Here is a 19,182-nt window from a genome sequence, read left to right on the forward strand (position 1 = left end):
ACATTTCACACATGTGCAATTTTTCGTCTTTTTTACTCAGGAGACTCAGGAGAAACAGTTTTTTACGTAGTTGGTGCAAAGGATATGCAGGTATGGATGAAGTCGGCAATATTCTGATGAACCAGCCCTCTATAAAATAATCATTAGTGAAAAAACTAAATGAGCTAAAACTGCTGCTTTGATGTCATGTTCACGCATTGTTTTATTATTATTAACACGATTTTGTTGGTAAGGCCGGGCCAGATAATTTTCGACCAAATGTACATTTTTTGAATTATCTGATTGTACGCGGTACCAAGATTTCTCTGACTTTGCTGACACTAAAAAGTAAAATGCTTCGACATTTGAGGAATGGCAATGGTGGATTTGGGAAGAAGGAAAATAAAGTAATGGCGAGTTTCTAAAGAATTTCTGACGGAGGTCTAAACTGATTAATGGAGTAAAGATCAATTACGTTTCACCCATAACAGTAGAGTCCCAAGGAGTTTGTGGTTATTAGATTACCTAACAGAATCAGACAGGTTGGGCTGGCCGGGGCATGTCATGACCAATTTGTGTTCTCACCTTAATCGAAATGTATGTTCGAAGTGTTGTGATAAAAATAATACCATTATGACTCTATTAATAGTCATAAACAATAGTTAACCAGCTAAGGTGATAACACCACAGGTAGAAAAATGTCTCGAAAAAAGTATGTACCAATTTTAAACGTCATTAACCAACTGGTCTTGATTCCATTTTCGAGTACCGTTGTATTTTTTTGTTGTAAATATTTCTTTTTCATTCAATAAATCACCACATATGCCAATAAATTCCAACTTTACGACTGAATCATGACAAAACGATCATCTCAGTCTCACTCGCAGTTCGCAGTAAAAGATCGAAAAATGCCTAAATTTACCACCAGAGAGTTTTTTTAAATGTTGACAATATTTTTAAATTTCAACACGTCGACAAAGACCTATTGACACAAATCTTTTTTTCCTGTAAATATGAACCCTAAATAAAATTCCCTATTGCGCCTTTCTTAACCATTCAAAATCCTACCCCGATTTCCTATTTGATTCAGAAAAGCTTCTCATGATGGGAACCCAGCATAATATTCTTCATAAAGTGCAGCGTGATATATCAATTTATTAGAGTCTGTTCCCGAAGTTGCATTCATTCATGTTTAGACAATTACACAACCACCAAGCGCCGTCTCCTGTTTGTCAAATGGCACAAATTATGCGAGAAAGTTTCACTATCAGGTATGTACATACGATTGTATTAATAATACCATGTTAATCCATCCTAATGCGCAATTTGAGGGAATTCAATTGGATTTGGTTTGTGGCCGGGTGACATTTGTGTCGCTTGTATTATTTTTGCAATAATACTTAATGTGGCTCGGGTAATATATAGAAATATTTTGTAAGTACAACTCTAGAAAATAAGTTAATCATTATCAAACATTTTAACACGTGAAGTTTGTAGTTATTACTTTACTCTCCACAAACACTTATCCTTAGCTTATCAAATACATTATCAATATAAAATAGGACGCAGACCAACCTGCTGCTAATACACACATAGCGAGTACAAAGTACAAAGTACGTATAATAAGTTACTAAAATGGTGTGTCTTTAAAACTGACATGGTCCGATGGTCACTCGGATGACGATGTGTGATGGTCAAGGGGAAAATGTAAAACGTGCCAGTTGTCTCTTACAAAATGCTTAACGTTATGTCGTGCGTTAAGCCATTTTCCTGAGCAAACAATCAGTGACAATGATTCAATCCCAAAAGATGATGACTTTATACTTTTTTGCAATCTTTATCTATTCACCTTGTTTCCGCATTATTCAGCGGGTAGTCTACTTTATTTGCTACCAGTGTCCTTTGCTTTATGAAAATATTATTGCAAGTGCACACATCTGAACCGAATTTCTTGCAGGGAAAATTATTACGCCAGAAAGACAAACGCAATGCGTCCTAACTGCAGGAGATCATATGAAGCACTCTTATGTAATCCCATTCAATTAGAGTTAAAAAAATATACGAAAGAATTGTTTCCAATTGTTAACAGAGATCGATAAAAACATTAATTGCAAATATTTTATTGCAACCATCCGACCACCTGCACTTTCAACCTACATATATTTCAAGCAAGAGGAATATATGTACACACATGTCGGTTGATAAAATGTGCCTTATGAATATGATTCAAAGACAATTTTGTTATTTAGCATCAAATGCCAATGTCTATGTATTCATCAATACGTACTTTTTGCACATTAGGCAATTTCCAGGTTCATGTTATCAAATAATTCTCTCATTCTTTTTATTTTATGTTTTTAACTAGATCGTATTGGCAACTGTTAGAATTTGATGACAGGTGTTTCTATCCGAAGACATTGTACACAGTAGAAGTTCCACTTATTATATTGTGGGACGAATGGTATGCTTGGGGAAAATTACTTCATTTCGTGAGTTTCGTGACTAGGGAATACGATTACGAGAAATGTTTCCTATTGAAGGTCGATGTAATAATGGTCAAGTTCAAGATGGTAATAAGTTGTAAAATTTTGTCACTTTTATTACCATTTCATTATAAACTCTAAACAACAATTTCTCATTTGACTTGGTTTCATTGTCCATAAGAACTTATAAAGTATCATTTTTAGAGGACTAACCTCCACGATTAAAAACAGCTTCAGGTTTGATTTGCAAGATGACTAATTTTTGATGTCAGAATCTACAAATGAATATTTACACGTATGTTTCGGATTGTCACATGTTCGCCCGGTTTGAAGTTTGATCCCAATTGACCGTAATAATTACTTTAAGTGCAGGATGCTGCACTATTAAATACATGCAAAATATACATGTCACCGTCACCAGTAACACGTCTCATTAACTTGATCTGTGAAAAAATTCAGTCAGTTCCATCAATCACATGGTTTTATTTGGAGTTTATTTACAGCTTATCAGACTGTCAGCTAATGTAATCTCAAATTATTTCTCGTATATAATGCGTATAGTTTTGCATATGTTACACTATTCTACAAGTGATGGAGGACAGCATCTGACAATACCACAATTGCTTGATATTTACAGAATTATTATTATTAGCAGCTGAAGAATAAAACCAATATTCAAAATGATGTTCGAAATTCTTTGCTTTACATTTATAGTTGTTTTAATTTCGTGGGTTTATACGGACAATTTTAAATCGAAGCGTCCACCCGGTAAGTTTTGACGAGTATTTTGCCTGCAATTTAACATCCAGCGTAAGTATGTATGTATGAATACTATGATTACAGGTCCACTACGACTTCCTCTTATCGGTACGATATTGCAGCTTGGGGTTGACAAAAGAAGGCCACAATATGAAACATTTCGCTCAATTTCCAAAAAATATGGTCCAATATCTTCAATCGAGTTGGGACTCTATCCTGGAGGTACGCATATCGATTTATAAAACAAGAGAACACAAATTATTATTGTTGTTATATTTATTTCGCATATGGTTGCAGTAATATTTGATGATTTCGAGACAATAAAGAAGCTCCTGAATCATGAGCTGTGGGTCGACCGATTTTTCAATTCCCTTTTTGCGGAGAGAAGTTTTGGAAAAGCTTTGGGTATTAATTAATGGATTTCTTCAAATATTTGCATAGTCACTTAATACTTATTCCGCACAGGAATAATTTTCATAAGCGGGGATACATGGAAGGAAATGCGTCGTTTTACAATTCGAACCCTGCGAGACTTTGGGTATGGAAAAAAGAGCATGGAAAGTGTATTGGAAGACGAGGTGAAAGACTTGGTAGCAAAAATCGACGGTCTGTGCGAAGAAAATGGTTCAATTGTGGCCATGAAGCAGGTGTTTTCGATGCCTGTGCTTAACGTTCTTTGGCATTTGGTAAAAAATGACGGCTAAAATTAAGACACCATCATAAATCGTCTTGACTAAATTTCTGATTGTTAGGTTTGCAGCACATCGTCTGAGGACGACAAGCGATTGAAGGAACTTCTCGTCCTGGTTGACACGCTGGCGAGAGCTACACCGATGGCCGGCGGTATCCTAATGCCATTTCCCTTCCTTCGACACATTTTCTCTGACATGACAGGAAACTCGCATGTCCGGAAGTGTAACATGGAGCTGCAAGAATATTTTAGGGTTCGTTGAGGAGAAAATAGAATTCCCAATTTTACATAGATATTCTTGCTTATATGTACATAAAGAAGATGCATATATATGGATTTACGCATATTATAATTTTAGGACGTGTTGCGTCGTCGTCGAGAAGAAGGAGTTTACAAGAACGACCAGAGGGACTACATTGACGTCTTTCTCCAGGAAATTGATCACCACCGAGAAAAGGGGTCCACTCCAAATTATTACACGGGTAGCATCTGGTTCTACATGTAACTAGTTTCATAATGTTCTGGATAAAGTGATAAAAGTTCCTAATTTTAGACGAGCAGTTCATATCTACGACGATTGATTTATTTGAGGCTGGAGCAGAAACGACGAATAATACTCTGGAGTTTGGTATCTACTACATGCTTCAGAACCCAGAAATTCAAGCCAAGGTGCAGGATGAAATTGATCTGGTTGTAGGAAAAAATCGACTCCCTACTTTTGCTGATAAGGCAGAGTATGCATGAATACCCAAAAAGAATCATAAAATATTAGTGTTTAAATATATAAAATGAAAATTCAACTGCTAAATATCTTAGGATGCCATACACGGAAGCAGTTCTAACCGAAATTCAAAGAATATCTAATGTAGTTGCAATGACGGTAAGATGTCCAACCGAGGACGTCTGGGTTGACGGATATTTCATTGCAAAGGTAGCGGAAACCATTAATATCTGCTTATTTATAAATTACGTATCATAATCGTGGTTTATTTTCATAAATAGGGGACAATTGGATTCATGAATTTATTCAGTGTCCATATGGATAAAAATTTTTGGGGAGACCCTGGTGAGACTTTCTCTAGAAATTCAACTTTGGAAATAAAAATTTACTTGTTTACACAAAAATAACGAATTGTTTTTTAGAAAAATTCCGTCCAGAAAGATTCTTAGATTCAGATAAAAAGTTGATCCCCAACAAATTACAGCGAGTGATTCCATTTGGAGCAGGTAGTGCAGTGCATGTAGTTTTAAAAATTAGCGTTCTTTTGGAAGTTGATATAAATGGTTGACCTATGTTCGTTGTATATAAATTATAATAATAATGAATAGGACGACGTGTGTGCCTTGGCGAAATTTTGGCCCGTGCGACTTTATTCACGTATTTCGCCACTGTTCTCCAACACTTTACATTTCAAAAGTGTGATGGTGATTCCGATGCTCAGAAACCAGCAATGATCGGCTTCACTTTAACCCCGGCGCCATATTCAGCAAAGGTCATAAAACGATAATTTATATATTTACATTCTAATCATAAGAAAACTTGAAATTTGTAAAAAAAAATATTTGACTTTGGTGCATAATAATAAACATACGAAATCTGTTAGTTCATTCATTTTACATATTCAGTACAACCCACTCGCAATAAATTCCAACGATCAGGGAGAGTGCCAAAATAAGTGTGATAATCTATTATAATTGCTAATATGAACCGAAAGATATGTTTAAAATATAATCACTACTAAATCACTATAGTCATGAAGCACGCTAACACAGCTTAGCCTAAATTCTCATGCATTTTCGTTCTGAAAGTCATGGAATCGGATTGGGAAAACATGTTTAGTTATGCTATAAGCGGGCTTTGCAGTTGGGTGGAATATTTATAAATGTACATAATAAAATCACTCAGTTTTGCATTGCAACGAATCTATAATCATGAGAAGCCTTCATCGCGTAATAATATCATCCAGAGTTCTACAGAGTATTCCCAAGCCGACCTTTACGGGTAGCAGTAATAGTAAGAAGAGCCCAATTCGTCTGATTGAGAGGTCTCATCAAGCTCTATTCCTGGAAAATATAAAGTTCTTTAAAATCGCCATCCCTCAACAATCGAGAAGAATGTCCACAGAATCGCCACCTTTGATTGTAGAACATGATCCATCAAACAAAAAGTTTTTCATTCGACTCGCGAAAGGTACTTATGTGCCAACTACTGCAAATAGTTAAAATTGCAAAATAATAATTCTTTGAATATATCGACTAAATAATTAATGCTTTATTGTATAGATGAAGCCAAGTTGGAGTATGTTCGAAATGGCGATATTCTAAATATGTGGCACACTGAAGTTCCTCCACCCCTTCAAGGTTCGAAGCTTCATAAAATCTTGTTTCGAATTTTTGTACTATAAATATTTGTATGTTTTTCAAATCCTTTTTGTACAACCTTCAAGGAAAGGGCATCGCTAAAGTTCTAGCTCAGGCAAGGAAACTAAAATATGATCAAATCTCCGTATAAAGACAATAACAAGTAACAAATGGACAAATGTGAATTCCAGGGGGCTTTTGATTATGCTGTGCAGAATAATCTCAAAATGATGCTGACTTGTTCTTACCTACAAAAGTTTTATAAGGAGAATCCAAAAGAAGAGTACAAAAGACTGATTGTGTGATTGATTGCAGATGATACCGACTAATACACTTTTAAAATACTTAATACAAAAGTATGCATATGTGATCATATGAAAATTACAAATGAAAAAATATTATGGACTTAAATTTTCGTAATTCAACATTATACATGAATTTATTAAAATTATTGAAATTGTAATATCGTGTTGTCTCCAAATAATTATCATGTATTTAGTGGTAGGAATATCTCTGCGATCATACATCTTGCGCTACCACCTCCGTTTGCCTCAATAGTTGTCAAATCCGAGTGAAGAATAGTGTCAAATTTTTCAATTTTTGCAATTTGCTCAAAATCTAAAGATTCGTACGCTTTTGTGCTCATCACGCACAAGTTATTGCCTCCCTTGACCTTGACTTGAAGCATATTTCCTCCAAAATTGTTCATCTGTTTGTAAACTAAACTGATGACGACTTTCCCCGAGTCTTCCAGTTCTTTACGGAGCATTTCTCTCTCGGAGGGGTCCTTTAATGCCTCCAAACAAACTATGGCGTACTTGTCCGCAATGCACATCATGACGTTGGTGTGATAAATAGCTTTTCCAAATTCATCTTCCGAATGGAATGTGACCGGCTTGAAGCCCATTAATTTGCAAAACTTTTCAAAAAGTTCTTCGTCAGTTCTCTCTGAAATGCTGGCATAGGCGATTCGATGGGTCCGGTCAAGAACCATGGACCCTGTCCCCTCCAGAAACTTTCCAAACTGCTCATATCTTGATAAATCAAGCACAGTTTTGACTTGGAAAACCTGCTCAATGTATTGCAGGACGCAGGACTTTCTCTCCAATCTTCGGGTCTTGGCGGCCATAGGGTAAATGCAAATCGTGAAATCGTCATGAAATGATATCCAATTATTAGGAAATATGGAGTCAGGCGTGTGAGGATTTAAGGTGTCCTGAACCACGTGAACGGACACTCCACATTCCTTCAACTTGTTTACAAACGTGTCAAATTCTTCCAAAGCCTTCTTTTGGACATCTTTCGGGGTCACAGAATCATCAAGTTGTTGAAATGCATTATCAATAGCCGTTTCTGGATTAAACCCAAACCGAACCGGACGAATCATCAAAAGTTTATTAGTGCACTGTGACATTTTATCCTGAAAGTTAAGACGACATATATGAATTTTTTAAATAATACAAAATTCGTACTAAACTTACCACGTCCAACGAATTTGTATGACATTTAATCAACTGATTCTGAGTTTGATCCGTATTTAATTTATGCGAAACAACCGATAATGATTTGGTATGTTTTGTTCTTGCTACAAAATTCAACTGTTGCTATTATTTCACACAGCCTATCATCTTATCGTGGCGTCGTGTGTATTAAAATTTGGAATATGGTGAAACATAAGCTTCGATTATTGGCTTTGTGATCTGTCTCTGGTTTCACAAGTCGTCTTAGTACCACGTACATCTGCACTTTTGTGTATTATGCAATTAAATAATCACCATACATCAACTTGGTCACGGGAACTCGGCAAGTCTGCACGTTAGTCATTATGGATTAGTTTTGTCATGTGCTTCCTTCTCCATTCTGTGGGTTAGAAATTTGACACCTAATTCATATTCCTCATAAGAGCCCTCACTAAGCAAAAGATATGCATGTAAATATTTATGTATACGAATGTCAGGGTCACTTCAAATTAGATTGCATTACTAATATTTATTTACTAATTACAAAATAATTAATCTCCAGTATGTCGTTAAAAAAGTAAATCTTCTAACAACGAACATTGTGTTATGTTGCGTACAACAAAATGCATTTTGATTAAACTGCTTAATTTGTCAATTCCAAAATTGTTCCATTTCTGCATTTATTTAGAATTATGATAACAAATGTCGTATGCTATTGATTACAGGTGCTTCAGTTCATGCGGTATTCTAAATGCATATCCTTGAATACTTATCTGTACATATATTTGTTTTTGATACGATATCTTCTCTGCGACTAACCAGCATATGGCAAAATCTCCTGTCACTCGTAAATATGAATAATACAGTTGCAATTTTTTTCAAAAATAAAATAAAGTAATATATTCGATTAGTAAAAATGATTGCTGTGCACTCAGTTTTCAAACCCGGAAGTAGTATGTTTAAGAATCATTTTTGTCAAAATTTATTTTACTCAAATTTTTCATGGAAGAAATTGAAGAGATTTTTAAGAAACCCTAAAATTAGGAAACTTTTAGTAACATGCTTTCTGTTAATGTTAATATTACTTTACATTTTTGGTGTTAAACTTCCGCACGAAAAAAGCATAAAGGCGGAACAAGTGACCTTACAAATAATGTCAGTTATGGGAACGAGATTGACTGCAGTACGACTACTGCCAGACAAAAATACTACGCGATTACAACCAAATTTTCATTGCAATGTAACCACACATTTACTTATTAAACGTTTCTAATTTAAAATTGTCAGTGATTATTTATAGTGCAGCTGAAAAATAAGTTTTTAATTTCACTCTAGGATGATTTATTCTCAATAATCTTAATCAAATCAACTCCAGACAAGTACTGGAAACGGCAGTTGATTCGAAACACATGGTTTAAATTATTTTCAAAATTGAACGAAAACGTGAAAGCCTTCTTCTTTGTTGGAATTCCTGCAGGAAAGGAAATCTCATTGGTATTAAAGTCATTAATTTATAGAGTCTGCTTGGAGGACAATGTGTGAAGTTTGGTTTATAAATAAAATAAATGAATTTCAGAATCTCATGTCAGAATCCGACAACTTTGGTGACATAATTATCGAGGAGTTGGACGAACATCACTATTTGCAAACGTTAAAATCGTTACGAATGCTAAAATGGTTCAACTCTTCCAATTCTTGTTTGAATTCTCGTTTCCTCATTAAGACGGACGACGACAGCTTTCTCCACGTTCCCAACATTGTAAATCACATCAACTCGGTGGCGAACGCTTGGGTGAACTACATCGGAGGGGAGCTTCACCTGACCGACGGTGTAACCTCTGACCCCGACTCCGAACAATTTACCCCGGCAGATTGGTATTCCGAAGCCACTTACCCTCCCTTCGTCACTGGACCCCTCGTGGTCATTTGTTCGGAAGTAGTTCCGCTTCTGCTCTCCGCTAGTCTCAAACTTCCCTTTTTCCACAACTTGGACGACGTCTTCATCAGTGGAATTTTGGCTTTCGACCAACTGCAAATTGTTCCAAACAACATTCCTCGAATTGAGTCAAATAACTGGCAATTGGTTGTGAGGCTCAAAATGGCTCTCAGTTTGCGAGACTTGGCTAAAACAAATTTGGCCTTTTACTGCGCTGGCGAACCTGATTTCATTGAGGAATTGTATAACCAAGCAATTGCATAGTTCTTATTTGTGAGTATTTAACAGAGTATTGACAAAACTTTAAGCATTCAACATGAATAAACGTTCTCTTTTTGCATGCTCATATGTACATAAAGCTATACCCTGCTTCTCATTTCATTAACATATCTGTATTGCACATGCACACAATGCAGCATAATAACATAAATGCCATTCAGTTCCCTGTACCGGAAATGTTTCCAGAGTGCACACAACTAAAACACAGGAAGAGGAGACACTGGCGCTCAGAATTCCACAAATTGTACAATCTTCATCTTGTGATTTCCTCTCTGACGTGACATAATAAAACATGCATTCTGCTTCTTCATAAGCTTCCACCATCATCAGATCATCATCCGTGTTTCGTTTCCAATAATCCAGCGAAAGCCACCCTCGTTCTGTGAGCATCCTATTCTTCTTTTCTGCTGATTCTAAACGCCGTTTCCATTTCTACTACTAAATACAGCCCATTACTTACGGGTCCTTACATATTACCACCATCACCTCTTTTATCATCTCACCACAACAAAGTAAGTAAGTGCAGAGTGTGAAAAACTTGAGAGGTTTCGCTAACTTACGTGAATGAATATATACAACATGTACACATTACATATACTTTTCTGTACACTATACGACACATATGTACATACCATCGCTCAATAGTGCTTTACGAGTACATTACAAGGATTGCTTACTTAAAGACTATTAAGCACTACTGCCCAATAATTAATATAATCCACCACCATCACTAACACGCGTATAATTGTGATAATACACTGTTCAAAAGCATCCTATAACTTTCTGTTTTGTCCAATACCAAAACATTACAACTTGATTTGTTTGTACGCAACTTTCTCCCCGTAATTCATATTTTGCAGGTTGTAAAGTGACTCGTAAAATATTAAATAATCTGTAATCTACAAGAAAACTATTTTTTTAGTTTGCGTAATATTTTTCCAACAACAACGACCTTTTCCTATTAAAGAAAGATTACTTAATTGCATTTGTTTTGAGTATTTTTAATACAAAATCGCCGTTCGCCATAGGTTGGTCATCACATCACACAAGATTAGTAATTTCATACATGAAAGATAGGATTCTCTCAAGATTATTAAACTAAACAAGACTTTTGTTCTTCCATTTCCTTCAGGAATGACTACAAACAATTGTGTGGAAGTGAAAAATATGAGGTGAAAGTTTTCTCAACCATCATCATAAACTTGCTCAAAGCAGTTTACCAGTGGTGCTAAATAATTAGACTGAAAATGAAAATCCAGTAAAACCTTACAAATTATACAACGTCCAGTCAAATACATAGTTTGGCATTGTTCAAAGAAAATTAATATTCGGCCTTAGCGAAAAAAGGTCCCAGGAAGACGTATAAGTTGCCAAATATTTGATTTTTTAATCAAAGTAAAAATGGAGGCTCAAATTCATAATCAAGTCTCACCCACAAAAAGGTAGCGTGCACAACGATCCTAATTATTTTGTAATTGCTAATTTGTCTACAAAATTTTTACTTTCTACTCCATAAATTTCTAGTGAGCTGACTCGCCTCTCAGAAGAAAGTTTGACCCGACAACCCGAAGAGGTGTTTGACATCATATGCAAACTTGGAGAGGTACATATGCATCATATTGTATCGTTATTCAGAATAAGTTGTATCGTCGGTGACACAATTCGTAAACAATTTGCTAATTGTAAACTTACAGGGGTCATATGGCAGCGTGTTTAAAGCGTTGCACAAAGAATCTGGTCAAGTTCTTGCAATAAAGGTAACGCTAAATAAATGTGTTCTTCATTTTACGCAAATATGTACATTTCGTACACTTGTAATCCAGGATACTAAATGTGTTAAATTTGTTACATGTTCCACCCACTCACCCAAATAGCAAGTTCCTGTGGACACTGGTACGTCATTTAGCCTTACGACGTTATTATGAAATATATACGATACTTACTGAAGATTCATTATCTATTTATCTCAGATCTCCAAGAAATTATTAAAGAAATCTCCATCATGCAACAGTGTGACAGGTGTGTATTTCATGTAAAATTAATTGATCGGTTATTCTAAAGAAAAGTATTTTACCTTTCTCCACATGCAACTCAACCCATAAATTTTAATCTCGCCTGCAACAGTCTTTACGTGGTTAGCACATTTTTAATCTTATTACTTTCACAATAACTAATCATGGTAAATTTTAATAATTTGTTTTTAAATATCCATTTTAGGTCAAGTATTATGGGTCCTACTTTAAGAATACAGATTTATGGGTGAGTTATTGCCAGCGGTTGACTTATGCAAATGATGGACTTTTAATTTTTTCCATGCCAGATTGTGATGGAGTATTGTGGTGCGGGTTCGGTGTCAGATATCATGAGATTAAGGAAGAAAACACTTACAGAAGACGAGATATCCACCGTGCTCACAGACACACTTAGAGGTACATACATTTTCTACATTTGCTATGATAAAAGTTATAAAATTTTCTCTTATCCAGGCCTCGAGTATCTTCATGCTAGGAAAAAAATTCACAGAGACATTAAGGTTAGAAATTTACTAAACCGTGGTTTAAAATGTTGTGACACGCTAAACCTAACCTTTTCTATTTTATTAAGGCCGGAAACATTTTGCTAAATAGTGAGGGACATGCCAAACTCGCTGATTTCGGCGTTGCAGGCCAACTTACGGTATAATCTCAACCACTCTACTGCCACAAGGACTATTAGTTAAAATATAAATCCAATTTTTGCGTAGGACACAATGGCGAAGAGAAATACGGTGATCGGGACCCCTTTTTGGATGGTACGATAAAATTTGATTAAAACGTGATTTTATGATCACCCAGTAATTTTTGGGGTTAATTCCAGGCACCCGAAGTAATTCAAGAAATAGGTTATGACTGTGTTGCTGATATTTGGTCATTAGGAATTACTGCTCTGGAAATGGCAGAGGGACGACCTCCTTACGGAGAGTAAGTTACTATATTACGGGGAAAAATAACCAATGGCATAGCATTAGGGTTGACCCAGAATCTCTGGAATGCGATGCTTTCCACTTTCACCGCCTAAAGATTATAACGCTATATATATCTTGCTTGACACAAAAACGTCGGTATATGTACGTCGAGTGATATTGTAAATTATTTGTATCCACAGCATTCATCCCATGCGAGTCATCTTCATGATCCCGAGTAAACCTCCCCCATCGTTTAGAAATCCTGATTCTTGGAGCCAAGAATTCATCGACTTTGTCCAAAGATGTTTAATAAAGGTGTGTTACTTTAATGTTTAACATGAAAATTAAAATCCGACTCGTCCTTCATGCATAAATATTATAATTCCCCTAGAATCCTGAAAATCGTGCTCCTGCCGCAGAGCTTTTAGATCATGAATTTATAAAGAGGGCTAGACATCCTTCGACGTTGGTGGCCTTGATCAACGGCAAGAAATTTATATACGTAATACAGAATTTAGAACATGATCTGATGTAATTTATTACGTTCAACAGAAGCCAAAGAAGTCAGAGAAAATTTACAGAATGGGATTTATCCCACGAAAATACCAGCACCACTTTTGGACAAAAACGGCTTTGAGGTAATGGATACTAAAACTCCAATTTATATGTGTTCATCGTAACCACTTTATTGAATTGGCTGAAATACTTGCTTCACGTGTGCACTTTTTGCTACTAACACATTAGAACTATTATCATAATAATTAGTTTTCTTGCGTTTATAAGATTATGCTCGTTTCTTGATTCTCGTCATATTATGAATTATGTATATATTTAGTTCTGCATACATACATACTTGCTGAAATCTCTATACTTCTTTAACCTTTCCCCATGTCTGACCTCTATCTACCTACAACAACTCCAACTTCAACTTATCAGTCAGAACAGCCACTCCCTGAGGCTGAGGCAAGACCAATATTTGGTTTTCTGGAAAACCTGGTGACTAAAGTGCAACACTATTTTTGGGTAGCAAGATTTTTTTCATGTAAACGACGCTGGATGAAACCTGGGCGCATTCATTTTATGGAAACTTTCCTTTTACATATACCCACACGTTACTTTCTTTCTTCTCTCTTTCCTGTGTTTTATTGTGAAATAACATTATTGAATTCAGCTTTTCTCTTCATAAAATCTGCGCTTGGTTTTGTTCACTTTTAACAAATAAATGAATGGTCGGGGTCTAGTAGAAAAGTTTTTGTCTGGTGCGTAGGACTCAGACGATAGAACTATGAAGCCGGCTGATAGAACGCTAGTCCCGGGGATGATGGACGACGACAACGACGGGACAATGATTTCTCACTCCCATGACTCGATGATGCGCGAGGCGATGAATGCAGGAATGTTGGAATCAAATATGGGCAAGTTTATTTCGAATTAATAAACCAAGATTTCAATCAAATCACTCTACAAGCTATACATAAATATTTAGCTTCATGTAGTGAATAGATAATGTATTTATAACATTAATATTGTGCATATATTTCTTTCATTGCGAATGCAGAATCGAAATACTAACTCGATCACATAATACTAATTGACTAATTGTATCCATTTTTTCTCTGTAGCCACTTTGGTCCTAAATTCTGACGGAGAAGATGAGGATTCTACAATGAAACGTGAGATGTGTAAAATGACACTGCAGTGCAATTAACTTTAAACTAATAATGTTTTTTTATGTGTTTATAGGCCATGACACTGCAGAAATAGACCCGAATAAGAAATCGTACCGTCCTCTATACCTTGACCACTTTGACAAGAAGGATGCGGCTGCTGCTGCTGGAAGCAGAGGCAATTCGAATAATAATGGTAAAGATAGCAAAGATCTACAACAAAGAGACCCAGAAATATCGAATCGTGAAAATTCTCCTCCAAACTTATATCCACCGTTGGTCTCACATTATTCTAGTAGGTGTTTATTATTATTTAATTTCCTGACGCTTTGGTTGCGGGATTTAACCACTTTTGGCGAAGTGTGTTTCATAAAAATTACTAACAAGACAGAAGCGCAATTTGATGGTTAACAGTACTACTTTTCTTCTTACCTAACTCAACATCGTGCTTGAATAACATGTTTGAGGCAAAATTATGAAATCAATTTATCATTGTGCTGTGCGACTCTCTTCTTCGTCATTCGTGTGCTATGCTTTTTTCTATTTTGTTAAAGTCTTCCATTTTTCTTCACGAACCAAGCATTTGAATACTGCATTTTGGTAGGATCTTATGAAAAGGATAATGTAATCTATCCAGGCACTTGATAAATACGTGTATAATGCATGATCCGATTATTCCCCTTTAATTGGTTTGTTTCATCGAATATTTACGTAGTGACTTCGCCCTCAGGCTGCTTAACCACTTTCTTGTTTAAAAAACTCTGATGGGAATATGGATAAAAAGTTGACTAACTTATGACAATTCCTTTTGTTTGTTTTTTTTCCTGACGTTGTCGTATTGTAGAAGTTTGGAAATACCCCCTCCTCGTCACACTTTGGATCATTTCCATAAATTACAGACTGTTATTTTACTGTGTAACAGCTACATCAAGGAAAGTTTCAAAAATTATCAACTTTCACCAAATACATCGTTTACTTATGAACTCGGACTCGAATCAAAAATCTCGAGAAACAAACAAGACCCAAGCTCACGATCAGTTTTATAAGTCCTGTGTAGCGGATAAAAATCTATTAGATTTCTGCCAATGTCATTGCCGTAATTATTTTATTTATTTCACCAACATCTTCTTAAATACTTGACTAAACTATCGCTATGATGCATTTCATACTAATCATTCATGTATAAGCTTATAATAGTAACACATACTTTTTACTCTACTTTTTCTTTTTCTTTTAACTGTTCATGTCTCTCGCGGATGTAACGACAATTAACTGAAAATCTGTCTGTACTGTATTTATATTGAAAATCTAACTTTAGTACAATATGTAAAACCTTGTGTCTAATTTCTTTCTGTCCAACAACTCGATATACTCTGGACACGCTAAAATAGTAACTAATGCTATTATTTTTGGACTAAATAGACGTGCCTCGGAACTCGACACTGCCCCCTCAACACTTGCCCCCTGCGTTTAATCAACCCCACGTAGTTTACAATGACACGAAGCAGATGACAGCAGAAGGTGAGACCATACGAAATTTGCATTGCAATTCTTTAATCAAACAAGCATTTAACTATATACTTAATAATTAACAGAACAGAGAGAGTTTGCGGAGAGGCTTCAGCGACAGTTGAGCCAAATCAGTGGGATGACTGGGGCTTCAGGTGCGCTTTTGGGTTATCGGGGCTCTATCCCCATCATGTACGGTAATGGCCAAGGACCAATGGCTGAAGCTAATCCTCAAGTGGAACTTCGAAGACCAGAAGTCAACCTCGGAGATGCATTCAACTCAAAGTTTTCAAAAACATTCATTGATAATATGGACTTCGATTTCGTAAGCCATCAATAGTTTTTCATTTTCTACATGCATTTACTAGTTCTTTAAATGGCAATAACTTTTAACATAATACTTTTTCCAGCTAAAATTCCTCAGCCTGGAAGATCTAGAGAGAAAAATGGAGACGATTGACAGTGAGATGGAACAAGAAATTGATGAACTGAGACAACGCTACCATGCAAAGAGGCAGCCAATTCTAGATGCCATTGAGACTAAAAGGAAACGACAACCCAATTTTTAAATTATTTTACTAACCTACTCCAAACACTTTAGTATTTATACAAACTTTTACTTAAACTTTGACTTTCTAGCCTAAACAAGTGGTCTACTTACATAGATACATATAAGTTTGTCCGTATACAAGCAGTCAATGTAACGATTTTAAATTCGACGACCAGGTTAACACCCTTACCAGCCTACCCGTACATGTTCTCATAATGTTTCTCCGCTTCGACCCCTCTCACAAACGAAGCTAAAAACTGACGAAAAATAAATCTATGTACATAAATAAATAGCTGCCTTAGATAGGAGTTTACAAATAGTTCACCACAAACCCATAAAAGTTGAGACGTATTTCTTCACTAAATAGTGTAGAGTACAAATAATTTAATGAACAAATATTGGGTCTAATTAAAATTTGGCTAGCATTATCAAGAAATGATGACCACGACGGGGAAATGAAAATATGGACTGAACTGTGAATGTTACCTAAATTTATCGTGCCGTCACGTCAGAATTCAATATATTCAAAAAAGTAACTACGCGTTTAGACCAGAAATTCTGTATTATTAGTTACGAAATAGCTCAGCGTATGATAAACATATACTAAAGAAATTGAAAAGTACCTACAACATGCAACCCTGAGACTAGTTAAATCTTAATCGTAAAATATGTGACTCTTTGTACCACATGACAAACGTAAAAAACAGTGAAAGAGCACTGTACAAAATTTTCTCAAAGTAATAATAATGTCCATATCGTAATTAAAAATCTGCATCAAACACGAAGCCGACACCACGTTTCGAGTGTTGTAGTATTTATCAACTTTTGTAAAGTTATCCTAATTCCCATTACAACTCGCAATATAATTAAAGCGAGCCTACTTGTGGCTCGCTCCGGTCTACATTTTTCTTAGAAATTGAGCTTAAAGTAATATTTTGAAAGATTTAGTGCATGTGCCATGTTGTCATTCAAATCAATTTTATTGAGTCCACACTTGTTAAATTAACACAAATTTTTCAATTATCAGTTTGCTTCTATTAAATCAGCCAATACGGTACTAATTTTATGTATAGATCATGGAATAAGATATACTACACTATTGTCGGTATAGACTTACGAAATCCTAAGAGTATATGATTTAATTTTTGACAGAGTACGTGATTTTATTCAAAATAAAACGTCATTTTATGTAAACTGTATAAAATTATTTAAACTTTATTACGTCATGCATTCAAATCGACTCAATCAGCCTTAGCTCGTGATTACACGCATATGATATTGGAGACTTAATGCGTGTAAAATCTAGGTGAAAAAATATTTTAAAAGTAGGTGAAGCCTTGAAAAAGCTGTTGATGTGTGACTTAATTTGCTTGACATTTAAGTTGGGTTATTATGGTTGTTGTAAATAATTGCAATTTCCAACCGCAAAAACATCACAAGTAATTAACATGTCTCATCAAGTATCATGATAATGCAGGATACAACAAATTGTCACATTCGACCGTGCAAATTGTTTCGTTCCGTGCAGTTTTATTTAGTGGAGAAATTGGATCAATTCAATATTAGGCGATCGCAATTTTAAGTGAATTGTGTATTTATCATGAACGTTCCTTGGAGTGAAATAAAATTTCAGTTTACACAGTAGAATGGCAAGTGTTTTCTCACAGTGTCCAATTACATATGTACAATGGCGATACGCTCTTCGAAATATAAAATTAACGACACTCGTCGTAACCGTTTTACGGCATGCAAATAAATAACTTAGGAGGAAGTAAAAACTGATACGTACATTTTCATTGAGAAATTAAATGCCCAAAATTGACTACAGTCTCAATTCATGTGTATGTATGCATTTAATTCTAAATGAATCCCCATTTTTAGCCATTGAATAATTGTAATAACGAGCATAATTTGCATGAAATTTATGACACAATTCCTTCACCTCTTCTGAGTGAAATATGGTGTGACTTTCTGCTCTGTTAAAATAAATGGCTGATGAATATAAATCGAATCACTGCGAGCAATTCTTCCTCTTTTCAATAATTCTACACAATGAGTGGCTGCGTCTTGTTTCGTAGAATTGACATGCAGCATGCCATGATGAGAGTCAACTTTAGCTATACAACACTATTGTAAATTATCTTGGCTAAATTGGCGTCCAAACAAAGCACAAAATTGTTTCCTGATCGCATCAAGCAAGAATCAAGAGCTCCACTGTCCCATCCAATGCACATCTGGCACTTTGGTGGGCGCAATATTACTTATCGTTGGGCAAATTATAAGGCTCTTTCATTCAGTTGGAAATAACGTCGCAACTTTTTCCGTGAACATTTTAAGACAACAAACAACCAGTGCGAGGGATGATGTGTCACCCACTGTCATTTCTTGCACAGGAGCCACTTGCAATTTAAATAATCGCTATTCATGAGTGTTTTGATGTTTTTGTTGAATTTGGGTTGGGCAGGGAAATTGTATTCATACATAATTTACAATGTCTGATTTCAAAAATATAATAATCATAACGTTGATTGAATTTAATTGCCGTAATTATTTGCCTTGCTTGA

At 35.5% G+C, this 19,182-nt stretch overlaps 5 protein-coding genes across 9 annotated transcripts; 4 read left to right on the plus strand and 1 right to left on the minus strand.

The window, feature by feature from the left end:
- Positions 1-2,639: 2,639 nt before the first annotated feature.
- LOC110852433 (methyl farnesoate epoxidase) lies at positions 2,640-5,529 on the plus strand. Its single transcript, XM_022100505.2, has 11 exons — positions 2,640-3,230; positions 3,306-3,443; positions 3,519-3,626; positions 3,687-3,907; positions 3,974-4,165; positions 4,271-4,394; positions 4,466-4,646; positions 4,729-4,843; positions 4,915-4,978; positions 5,056-5,139; positions 5,242-5,529. The coding sequence occupies exons 1-11, from the start codon at positions 3,143-3,145 to the stop codon at positions 5,418-5,420; spliced, it is 1,494 nt and encodes a 497-aa protein (XP_021956197.1). The 5' UTR covers positions 2,640-3,142; the 3' UTR covers positions 5,421-5,529.
- Positions 5,530-5,779: 250 nt separating this feature from the next.
- On the plus strand, positions 5,780-6,669 carry LOC110852014 (protein NATD1). Its single transcript, XM_022099970.2, has 4 exons — positions 5,780-6,103; positions 6,196-6,273; positions 6,360-6,388; positions 6,465-6,669. Exons 1-4 carry the CDS (start codon positions 5,845-5,847, stop codon positions 6,576-6,578), a joined length of 480 nt encoding a protein of 159 aa, XP_021955662.1. The 5' UTR covers positions 5,780-5,844; the 3' UTR covers positions 6,579-6,669.
- A 24-nt stretch (positions 6,670-6,693) lies between these two features.
- LOC110852013 lies at positions 6,694-8,151 on the minus strand. Its single transcript, XM_022099968.2, has 2 exons — positions 7,755-8,151; positions 6,694-7,693 (listed from the first exon to the last, which is right to left on the minus strand). Exon 2 carries the CDS (start codon positions 7,685-7,687, stop codon positions 6,761-6,763), a length of 927 nt encoding a protein of 308 aa, XP_021955660.1. The 5' UTR covers positions 7,688-7,693; positions 7,755-8,151; the 3' UTR covers positions 6,694-6,760.
- Positions 8,152-8,542: 391 nt separating this feature from the next.
- Positions 8,543-10,017, plus strand: LOC110852431 (lactosylceramide 1,3-N-acetyl-beta-D-glucosaminyltransferase). Its single transcript, XM_022100503.2, has 3 exons — positions 8,543-8,973; positions 9,069-9,227; positions 9,310-10,017. The coding sequence occupies exons 1-3, from the start codon at positions 8,650-8,652 to the stop codon at positions 9,931-9,933; spliced, it is 1,107 nt and encodes a 368-aa protein (XP_021956195.2). The 5' UTR covers positions 8,543-8,649; the 3' UTR covers positions 9,934-10,017.
- Positions 10,018-10,329: 312 nt separating this feature from the next.
- On the plus strand, positions 10,330-17,817 carry LOC110852052 (serine/threonine-protein kinase 3). 5 transcript variants are annotated; one of them, XM_022100021.2, is made up of 23 exons: positions 10,330-10,460; positions 11,081-11,390; positions 11,473-11,551; positions 11,643-11,705; positions 11,823-11,841; positions 11,919-11,967; positions 12,073-12,082; positions 12,166-12,207; positions 12,269-12,377; positions 12,435-12,481; positions 12,553-12,624; positions 12,692-12,739; positions 12,805-12,908; positions 13,093-13,207; positions 13,284-13,377; positions 13,445-13,530; positions 14,160-14,307; positions 14,515-14,565; positions 14,636-14,854; positions 15,404-15,655; positions 15,982-16,080; positions 16,155-16,393; positions 16,479-17,817. In XM_022100021.2, the coding sequence occupies exons 2-23, from the start codon at positions 11,350-11,352 to the stop codon at positions 16,635-16,637; spliced, it is 2,145 nt and encodes a 714-aa protein (XP_021955713.1). In that variant the 5' UTR covers positions 10,330-10,460; positions 11,081-11,349; the 3' UTR covers positions 16,638-17,817. The 5 variants fall into 5 exon arrangements, with proteins under 5 accessions (XP_021955713.1, XP_021955711.1, XP_021955712.1 ...); XM_022100019.2 differs by having other exon boundaries at positions 10,344-10,464; XM_022100020.2 differs by lacking the exon at positions 10,330-10,460 and adding an exon at positions 10,474-10,976.
- The last annotated feature ends 1,365 nt before the right edge of the window (positions 17,818-19,182 follow it).

Source organism: Folsomia candida, unplaced genomic scaffold (assembly GCF_002217175.1).
Source record: "Folsomia candida strain VU population unplaced genomic scaffold, ASM221717v1 Fcan01_Sc007, whole genome shotgun sequence".
Classification (NCBI taxonomy): Eukaryota; Metazoa; Arthropoda; class Collembola; order Entomobryomorpha; family Isotomidae; genus Folsomia; species Folsomia candida.

Coding starts and splice junctions, on each gene's coding strand:
- LOC110852052 (XM_022100021.2), top strand. CDS start 11,350: ATGGAGGCTCAAATTCATAATCAAGTCTCACCCACAAAAAG. Junction 12,482..12,552: donor AAATTCACAGAGACATTAAG/GTTAGAAATTTA, acceptor TATTTTATTAAG/GCCGGAAACATTTTGCTAAA. Junction 12,625..12,691: donor GCGTTGCAGGCCAACTTACG/GTATAATCTCAA, acceptor ATTTTTGCGTAG/GACACAATGGCGAAGAGAAA.
- LOC110852014 (XM_022099970.2), top strand. CDS start 5,845: ATGAGAAGCCTTCATCGCGTAATAATATCATCCAGAGTTCTACAGAGT. Junction 6,104..6,195: donor TTTCATTCGACTCGCGAAAG/GTACTTATGTGC, acceptor TTTATTGTATAG/ATGAAGCCAAGTTGGAGTAT. Junction 6,389..6,464: donor TCGCTAAAGTTCTAGCTCAG/GCAAGGAAACTA, acceptor TGTGAATTCCAG/GGGGCTTTTGATTATGCTGT.
- LOC110852433 (XM_022100505.2), top strand. CDS start 3,143: ATGATGTTCGAAATTCTTTGCTTTACATTTATAGTTGTTTTAATTTCG. Junction 3,908..3,973: donor TTAACGTTCTTTGGCATTTG/GTAAAAAATGAC, acceptor TCTGATTGTTAG/GTTTGCAGCACATCGTCTGA. Junction 4,395..4,465: donor CACTCCAAATTATTACACGG/GTAGCATCTGGT, acceptor TCCTAATTTTAG/ACGAGCAGTTCATATCTACG.
- LOC110852013 (XM_022099968.2), bottom strand. CDS start 7,687: ATGTCACAGTGCACTAATAAACTTTTGATGATTCGTCCGGTTCGGTTT.
- LOC110852431 (XM_022100503.2), top strand. CDS start 8,650: ATGATTGCTGTGCACTCAGTTTTCAAACCCGGAAGTAGTATGTTTAAG. Junction 8,974..9,068: donor AACCAAATTTTCATTGCAAT/GTAACCACACAT, acceptor ATTTCACTCTAG/GATGATTTATTCTCAATAAT. Junction 9,228..9,309: donor CAGGAAAGGAAATCTCATTG/GTATTAAAGTCA, acceptor AATGAATTTCAG/AATCTCATGTCAGAATCCGA.